The sequence below is a fragment of the Falco naumanni genome, chromosome 4 (assembly GCF_017639655.2).
Source record: "Falco naumanni isolate bFalNau1 chromosome 4, bFalNau1.pat, whole genome shotgun sequence".
NCBI classification, from domain to species: Eukaryota; Metazoa; Chordata; class Aves; order Falconiformes; family Falconidae; genus Falco; species Falco naumanni.
In genome coordinates this window covers 63,271,173-63,280,476 of record NC_054057.1, presented here as the reverse complement: position 1 = coordinate 63,280,476, position 9,304 = coordinate 63,271,173, and the positions used below count along the sequence as shown (strand labels likewise).

Sequence of the window (9,304 nt, the reverse complement as noted above, 5' to 3'; positions counted from 1 at the left end):
GCAAAAAAGGGCGACTCGAGCAAACTGCTGCGAGTGCCCAACGCTTGTGTCCAATTTCCCAACGGTATCCAGATAAAACTGAAGGTCTTTGCTAAAACCTGAGCCTCAGAATCATTCAGATGAGGCCTCTCCTTCTCAATAGTAAGGCAGGTAAAGAAGCTGAAGCCAAGGCAGCTCCACTAATAGTTTACAGTTTGATTTAAAAGATAGCCAGAAATTTAAGTAATCTTGCCAGTGCTGGGAAAAAGTTGTCAGTCAGAAGCTGCTGCTCCAAGAGGCTAACTTAACATAAATTGAAATAACACGAGAATTCAGACACAATTACAAGCCTAGTTACAATTTCTCAAACCACAACGAATAGTGAACTGATGTCTCCTGTAACAGAATGAACGCTGCATCAAATGTGTGTTTTACCCTTACATTGAACAACTTTATTCAACCAAATCCAAGATTATTCCAAAATTACTCCTTAGCATTGGCTTATAGGATTATTTTTGCTATCTGTCCTATTCAAAATGCCTCACATATTGCTTAAAGAAAAACCCTTATCTTTGAAATTTTAATTTAAACAGCATTTTGTTGGAAAAACAGGAGGTGAGAATCCCCATATTTTTTTTTCATCATCCTTTTCTATTCCTCCAACAAAACTAAATGGAAAAGGGTGAAGTTACATTGATACTTTGCTCAACTTCATAAAAATGAGAATCAAGAAGTGTGACTTCCAAGTGACCCAGACCACGGTGACATCAGCAGACACATCCAGAGCTGGGAGTGACTAAACAGCACAGGGTTTTAACACTGTGGTCTTCAATCATGCTCAAGTCTACCCCGCATACCGGGCACTGCACTCTGAGCTTAGTGAAATGATTTAAAGGTCTCTTTATTTCAGTAAAGTTGAAATAATTTTACTTTGAAGGTTTTTGGCTTAGGGGCCTGCAGGCTCAATCCCCCGGCAGCAAGCGAACCAGCATGTACCGTGTCATTACCCGACTGGCTGAAGAGGACAAACATGTCACATTCCTTGAGCGTGTTGGGAGCTTGTGCTGAAGAACAGGCCACGATCCCAGGGCTGTGTTTTGAAAGGATTATCATCTTTTACTTCATAGAAAAGTTGTGTTTCCAGCCAAAGGTCTCTTCCAAGTTGACAGACGCATTTGTGGATGACTCTCAAGATCCAAATAACCTAGTGGATGTGACAGGAAAAAAAAAAAGCAGATGAGAAGTGGGTACAACTGTGAACAGTCACGCTGATGCCCTTCCAGCTCGTGCCACCAGTGCACACCCAGCCACTGGTTTTGCTCCTCCATACATCAAACCACATAGCTATGCAAACAACAGGAAAACAGCCTGCTAGCCTGCCTCTTGGGACTAAAACCTGTCACTACCACAGACTGTTCCCAAGACTGATACCGTGTGATTACTTGGTAGGTCCCCCTCCTGCCCAAAATGAGAAAGACCAAGAGTTACACTGGAATGGTGACCCAAATGGTGCTTCATCTGAGCAGCCCACACAGAACACTGTAGCTAAGGGTAAATGACTTACACAGCAGCAGAGAAGGTTTTCATGCACTACAGGTGCCCACATCAGCAGAAAACTGAGGTCACCAACCTCTCTTTGAAGATTGAAATAAACAAGTGAAATGAAAAGGAACTATGAAATGACAGAGCAGGAGAGAAAGAGACCCAAAGAGAAACACGTACAAGCGAAGCCCCAACATCTGCAACTTCCTATGAACAAATAAGATGTTGCACAGTGTTACTTACACGATCATGCAGAACATCATGAAGACATTCCACAAGGCAATGAAGATTCGAAAGTATCTGAGACTGAGCAAGAACTCTCTGATATTGTCACCTAAAAATTAAGAGAAGCAGCCCTTGATGTGAAAAATAACGAACATGCTGACAAGGCACATTGTCCAACACTGCCTGGAAACTGTTAGCAGCTCTGATGGGGAAAAACGTAACAAACCAATGAGGTCGGACAACAAAAGACTGTAAGTTTGGGGTGAAGGAACCACACTCTATTCAGTGCACTCCTGTAAGGGCATGTGCCAAAATAAACAATAACAAGGGGCTTATTTCAGCTCCCCCCGATTGCAGAGGAAAGGCCGGCCCTCGACGGCTGCTTCCACCAGGGCTGGGGCTTCTCCCAGTGAGCAGAGCCAGAGGTGCAGGCAGGGCAGTCCGCGGCTTGGCACCCGCATCCCGAAAGGCGGCCAGGAGCGTTTGTGTTCCCTCTCAAATCACCCACGTGGGCTCGGCATGGCCCGGTTCGGCCCGGCCCGGCTCGGCACGGCCCGATTCGGCTCGGCCCGGCTCGGCACGGCCCGATTCGGCTCGGCTCCGCCCAGCCCAGCGCCTCCCGCTTCCCCCCGTTACCGGTGGTGGGTTCCCTGGGCTCCTCGCCGAAGCCCTCCGTGTCCCTCTTCCTCCTGCGGACAGAGGGGGCCGCGTCAGGCAGGGTGGGACCCCCGCGCCCCGCCCCCCGCCCCCCCCGCCCGCTCACAGCCTGAAGTTCAGCACGGCGCCGGCGTTCACCAGCAGCGTCCTGCGGGACAAACAGAGGCAGCGCGTCAGGCCGGGCCGGGCCGGGCCGCCCCCCCCACGGACCTCCCCGCGAATCCCGGGCCCAGCCCCGCTACCCGCAGAGCAGCAGGTCCCCGATCATGGCGGCGGCCGTGGCAGCGGAAACGGAAGGGGCGGGTGGGGCGGCGCCGCCGCCTGTGCTTCCCCGGGGGCGGCCCCGGGGCGCTCCGTGCCCCGCCAGCGGCCCGGCCCGCGCCCCGCCATGGAGCTGGCGGCGGCCCTGCAGCTGAGTGAGCTGGCGGCCGCCTTCGCCACCCTGCCCGTCTTCCCGCTCTTCGACACGGCCTACTTCATCGTCTCCCTCCTCTACTTCAAGTACGAGCCGGGTGAGTGCGGCCCCGGGGTGCAGGGGCCTGGCGGGGCGCGGCGGGTGACCCTCGTGTCGGAGTTCGCGAGGCCCGGGCTCGGGGACAGGAACGGGCAGCGCTGCCCCCCGGGCTGTCACGGGCCTCTAAGCACGAAGCAGGAAAAAGCAGGATCCAGGCGGCCCCGATTCCCAGGAATGCCCCGGCGTTTACTGCCGGCTGGACTCCAGCCACATCCAAGTCTTTTTAAGTTCGGTCGCTTCTTAGCTGCCATCCCGGGGCTCAGTGTCGCGGTGCCGTGCGGCTGCTGGGCTCCTCCGTCTCCGTGGCAATGCCCTCCTCCGATTTATATACACAAAGGCTGTAGGTGAAACCCCGGGGGCTTCCCACTTGCCAGACCACCCTCTGCGGCACCCGGGGCACCCAACCACCCTACTGTGCTTGTCCTCATCCTGTAAAGATGGATCGATCTGCCCCACAGCTTTCACTCCCCGCGATGTCACAGCCTGACTCCACCTTGGGCTCCTCCAGGTGCCACCTTCTCCGTCTATTTTTGATGCTGTGCACACTCTCCGTGCACTGTCTGGAATAGTTTCAGCCTAACTGCCTTATGACTGAGAGAGCAAAGCCACAAAACCCCCATGCTCCAGTATAATTTTAAATCCTCCTGTTGTACGATCTCCGTGCTGTACACTCTACATGCTATTCTATTTAAACTCCACATAAACAGAAGTGCTGGGTGTTTTTTTTCAAGCCCTGATCACTTACAGCTGTCATCCAGCATTAAATCCTGAGCAGAACAGTTAACAGGCAACCCTTATGAAAATAGCTTTTACAAATATGTAAGCCCAGTAATCCGTTTGGACTGGGTAAGGCAGGCAGGGGTGTACTTTTCACTGGATTCCTACACTGCTTCATCCCACAGCTCCTGTGCTGAAGATTAGTGTCAGGATAGTAATGTCCTGTTTCCTCCTTGGAGACAGCATGGCTTCACGGAGCCAAAGAAAAACAAGTGTTACCAAATTTAAGCCTCAAGCTAAACTTGAGGTTCCTATAGAACCAGCTTCATCTCATGGCTGTTGCAGCTGTCTTGCTCCCACAATGTTTTCAGTCGGCTGAAATGCCTCTGAGGATGGAGGAGCCTGAGCAGTCACAGTTTCAGCACACGCTGATTCACTTACTGCTATGTAAGGTTGGCTGCTCTTGGTAATGTTGACAAAACATTTTATAGTGTTCTCTCTTTTGGCTGCCTGTTATTGGCTTACTGAACAGAGTTTTATCTGAAATGCTGCACAAAGGACTCAGGAGTGGTTTAAGGCAATGAAGCACTCTTACAGAATTGATGTTCTTGGGAGATTTCCTTGAAGAAGTACAGAGGTGGATGAAAATGGCTAGAGGAATGAAAAAACCAAAAGGCAGCAGAAGGTTGTGGGAGGAGACCATAATGTATTACCAAAGAGTGACACTGTTTTAATAACTAGTTGTATTTTCAGAAGCCATTTCCAAAGTAGTAGAGGAGCAGGGAAAAATCCTCAAATCCTCTTCTTTCAAATAAAGATTAAGAATTACTGTTCTATTTTTGCAGGTTACCTTATGAATGAAAGAGCTGAACAGATTGTTCATGAATTCTAGAGGGCACCTAGGTTGAAGCAATGGAGAGAATGGTACTAGTATGCATTTTATTTTTAGACTGTAAAAAGATGTTCTCAAGGGAAAAGTCGCTCGTTCTGATTGCAGCAAGTCACAGCAAATACAGGAGAGAAACCGAGCCAATTCATAAACTTCTAATGACTCAGTTCATCCGGAACCTTAAGGGGGGCCTACAAGCTATGATCAGGCGTATCATTTCTGGACAGTATCTGGTACTTGTTCAGGTTTCAGAGAATACACATTTTTGTATCTTGTTTTACAAGCACTTTTCTTTTGACTTATTTTGTTGGAGAACATGCACCACAAGCTTCTGTCCTAGAGGGTCTTGAAGTTTCTACCTATTTGCCAAATTCCTCTTCTCATTTAGAATTTGCTTCACAGGAGCCGTGGAGATGTCTCGTAAGAGCCCTTTTGCCTCCTGGCTTTGCGCTATGCTCCACTGCTTTGGAAGTTACATACTTGCTGATCTGTTACTTGGAGAACCACCTATTGATTACTTCAGTAATAACTCCAGCATCATCCTGGCCACAGCAGTCTGGTGAGTCTTTTGCACTTCACCTGATTTATTAAGCGTGAGACACCGCTGGCTGTGTACAAGACCTTCGTGTGTGAAGGGAGGTATTCTGTTTGTGTGACACACTTGTATTATCTTGCTTGGATTAACTGGGGAAAGAAGGGGTGGGGTGATGTAGCCTTTGAGTCTTTTGTACTCCTAGTTTCCAGTTTCTCTGACCAGTTGTCTTAACGCTTTGATGATATGGGTTGGGTGCAGTCCAGTTGCTGGGCATTTCTATTCATAGCTGCTGCAGCAGAACTGTGCCAAGATGCAAGTGCAGCGTGTGCTGCACTGATACCACATACAGTGGAGGATTGGCACACACTGAAAATCTGGGGGCATTTTATTTGTTTTGTTAGTGAAATGTGCGCAAATTAACCATAACTACTCCAAGTTTAATTTCGTGGGTGCGTACGGGTTGTACATGCTATTGTGTGACAGAACCAGTGTTTCCTTCTCCCCAACACTACAGAGCTCTGGATCAGTCCTTTCTGTATGTCCCAGATCAGGACAAACAAACAGGTCCTTAAACTCTTCGTGGTTTTCTTGCAGGTATTTGATATTCTTCTGTCCCATGAACCTCTTCTACAAGTGCGTTAGCTTTCTGCCTGTGAAGCTTATCTTTGTGGCGATGAAAGAGGTGGTGAGAGTTCGCAAAATTGCAGCTGGGGTCCACCATGCTTATCACCGTTACCACCACGGGTGGTTCGTTATGATGGCTGTTGGATGGGTCAAAGGTGAAACATGACATACTCTTAATCTGAGCTCTGTGGGGAGGGATGGGAGAATCTGCGAGGGAAGCTTAAGGTGACCACATCCCTCAGCAGGCTGGTTAGTGGCTACAGTCAGCTGGCCTCAATCAGTCAGGTTTCCCAGAACACCGACAGTTAGTCATACTTGCCAGGAGGGCTGTCAGTTGGGCCGTCATCTAATGTTAACAGAGGCATGAAGAACTGGAGAACATGAAAAACTATGAAATACGGGTGTAGAATTCTGGAATTCTTTGTTCTTCCTCCCATGTTCTACTGTCTCTGGCCTCGCCTGTAGCTTTTCAGGGGGGTTCTATCAATGTTCTAACAGCCCAGGCAGTTTTCTTTTAGCTTTTGTTTGCAACAAGCACTTGAGCATCAGTAAAAGGAACGGAGGCAAATGCCCTTTCCCTGTCTCGGGAAACACTCTACAGAAAGTCTGGAAGGCATTTGCCCCACTCTTCTGTTTTAGGCTAACTTCTTTTAAATTTGGGAAGAACCTTTTTGTTCCCCTTCGGTCATCCTTGTCCCTTGGGGATCTGGAAGAGGCATCGGAACTTTCTTCTGGTGTGGCAGTTCTAGCTGTTTGCTTCTACTGTTTTGCAGGTTCTGGTGTTGCCTTGATGTCTAACTTTGAGCAACTGCTGCGTGGGGTCTGGAAGCCAGAAACAAATGAAATTCTTCATATGTCCTTGTAAGTAGGTAGCCTGTAAATTCTCTGCCAGACCAAAAATGGAATTTAACGAACCATTCAGGACTGGATGCAAATGATGCAAACCTTCTAGAAAAATTCTTCATTTCTTTTCTAGCCCTACAAAGGCTAGTCTGTATGGCACAGTCCTCTTCACTCTGCAACAAACTCGCTGGCTCCCTATCTCTGAAGCCAACCTCATCTTTTTTTTCACCATGTTCATGACAGTTTGCAAGGTAAGTTTACAGCAGGTTTGCCGCCAACAACTCTACAAAACCAGAGAAAGAGTACAGGCTTAAACTGGGGGTGTTCGCCTTCCTCAGCCACTACTGAAGGCATTGGCTATACATACCAGGAGAGACCTGCTTGGGAAATTAATAGGCTAAATTCTCCCATCATATAGGCAATACGGTAGATGATCCTTGTGATAATAGCCTTGAGTTGTGTAGCAATAGGGACTTTTATCTGGAGTAAGTGGAATGCTCCTTACTAGTTAGTATTTCCTAGCTGGTGTGTGTGATCTTTAAATTTATGTATTCACTGTCGTCTGGCAGGTTTTCATGACGGCTACTCACTCCCACGCTTCACCTTTTGCTCCAGTGGAAAGCTTCATCTGCCCAGTTTTCTTTGGCTCTGTTTCCAGTGGACACACTAGTCATCAGCAGGATCAGCACGGGGCCTCCCATGAGGTTTTCCATCCTCCACCTCCTCCTGCAAAGTCGAAAGAAGAGCTAAATGAAGGCACAAGGAAACGGAAGGCAAAAAAAGCTGAATAAAAAAGCAACCACACAGTAAACAGGCCAAGAAAATTCTTCCAGAGCTGAGTCTCGAAGCCACCTGTGACCTCCTTTATCCTCCAGTCCTTCTCTCTCAGACTCTGGAGGAGAGATGGAAGCCAGGACACTGCCAGGCAGGTCTCTGAATTTCATTTGTGCTGTCTGTGCTGCTGCTTGCTTCTTGGTCTCGTGTCTCTAATCTGATCATATTTTCAGGGGTTTGTAGATTTGTGCCAGGATGACAAGTGGGTGCCAGTTCCCAAACTGTCAGCAATTACAATGCAGCATTTTCCATTGATGTAAAATCTTTCACTGTGTTTATTTATGAATGGAGGTAATGGTTTGTGCTACTGCAACTCCTTGGAGCTTTCATTGACGTTTATGACGTCTACCAAAACAACAAACTGTTTAGACACAATCAATGTGGAAATTGGATTTCAGACTCAAGGAAATTAAACGGTTTCCTATGAGCCTGATCCAATTTTTCCTAGCTCCCACATCTGCCATACCTCCGGTTAATGTGACATTTTATATGCAATAAGGACATTGACTCCGGTGTCCTAGCCAAACTCCATTTCTCTCACCTAAGTTCCCCCTGATTCTTAATGGACAGAACATTGTCACTTATCTGAAGTCCGTGTTTGCAAGAGTTTTGAAGCTGTGAAATGCTCCGAGTGCTTTCTGTTGGTACTGTTGTTTTTCTGAACTGTTATGGAGCATTGCTGCATGTTGTTAGTAATAGCGTGTCCCACCTCAAACCTGATCATATTTAACGAGCAAAGCAGCATGGTTCTGGTTTGTTTGTAATCCTGTGGAACACAGAAGAGCGTGCGAGTGTAAATAGGTATTTATTACTATTTATTTATAATTGCCAGGGCACCTAATTCATGGACCTGAATCTGGCTTTTTTAAAATGTATCTTTATGTAGAGAATTGGCTACTTCTAAGCATGGTCTTAAGCCCACAGCTCCATGCTGGTTTGTGCTTAAAGCAGTGATGTTGGTGTGCTGAAGGGCAGCCTGAACACTCTCACTGGATGCAGGAAGGAATATTTCTTATATTCTTAAATTAATATTAAGGCTGAAGAAGTGAATTTCACACTAGCTGATTAAAACTACTATAAAAGACTGATAAAAGCACACCAGGTGAAGATACTGATTATCCTTTGTAGGTCCCTTTGGGCCAAACTACTGTGAACGCAGCTTGTGCCCAGTGAGTGAAGAATATGAAATGCTCATAAAATGGCTCAGGGAGGAGTCTGTTAGTTCGTTCATGTTCTGCGTATTGCATTCTTAAAATGATCATCATCCATGGCATGCACAGGGATGCAGTGCTGGGCTTTCAGTTAAGCAGCATATTGCCATCCCTAGCAATCAGGCTTGCTGCTGTCATCTTGCAACTGGGAATATAAATAGGAGGATTCAAGAAAAGCTTTATTTGTGTGTGTCTGCCGTTGTTTGAAATTAATGGTTAATTAAAAATAAAAAAAACCACCTTGTATGCAACCAGATGAAAGCCAGTACAAAAGGTCAATGATTTGTGGGCTTGGGTTTTGACAGTGCCTTAATTTTGTGAGTTTTCCTCCCCTTCAGTAGAAAACAGGAATTCTACCCGACAGCTCAGCTATCTGGTTTTGCAGATATGTCAAGTTTCAGTAGACAGGTATCACTAGCATGCACAAGACTATAAATTTTTTGAGATGTCTGATTCAAAGGGAATTTTGTTTTATAAAAGCCGCGAACAAATAAAAGTTGTGGAGTGACTCTGATTGTCCACTGGCACGTGGGGAAATACGCATGTTTCTTTTACTCTCACCGGTCTCAGAAGCCACACAGTCCTTGACCCGATGGCAAAATGATTCTAACTGAAGAGAGAGATCAAACTCTTCTATGTCCTACAGGTATGCCTGAGCATGTTATAAATGGAAATACCATGCTAAAAAGTCCATTGCTTTTGTTGTGTTTGTAGTCTTGTCACCCAAGCAGACT

General features: G+C 47.0%; 2 protein-coding genes across 5 annotated transcripts; one reads left to right on the top strand and one right to left on the bottom strand.

Annotated features, from left to right (window-relative positions):
* Positions 1-404: 404 nt before the first annotated feature.
* On the bottom strand, positions 405-2,699 carry SMIM7 (small integral membrane protein 7). Its single transcript, XM_040593572.1, has 5 exons — positions 2,646-2,699; positions 2,510-2,551; positions 2,383-2,435; positions 1,765-1,855; positions 405-1,183 (listed from the first exon to the last, which is right to left on the bottom strand). The coding sequence occupies exons 1-5, from the start codon at positions 2,669-2,671 to the stop codon at positions 1,168-1,170; spliced, it is 228 nt and encodes a 75-aa protein (XP_040449506.1). The 5' UTR covers positions 2,672-2,699; the 3' UTR covers positions 405-1,167.
* A 67-nt stretch (positions 2,700-2,766) lies between these two features.
* Positions 2,767-9,079, top strand: TMEM38A (transmembrane protein 38A). 4 transcript variants are annotated; one of them, XM_040593569.1, is made up of 6 exons: positions 2,767-2,915; positions 4,926-5,082; positions 5,653-5,837; positions 6,456-6,543; positions 6,659-6,776; positions 7,095-9,079. In XM_040593569.1, exons 1-6 carry the CDS (start codon positions 2,792-2,794, stop codon positions 7,314-7,316), a joined length of 894 nt encoding a protein of 297 aa, XP_040449503.1. In that variant the 5' UTR covers positions 2,767-2,791; the 3' UTR covers positions 7,317-9,079. The 4 variants fall into 4 exon arrangements, with proteins under 4 accessions (XP_040449503.1, XP_040449502.1, XP_040449500.1 ...); XM_040593568.1 differs by having other exon boundaries at positions 2,797-2,904; XM_040593566.1 differs by having other exon boundaries at positions 2,814-2,915; positions 4,480-5,082.
* Positions 9,080-9,304: the final 225 nt, after the last annotated feature.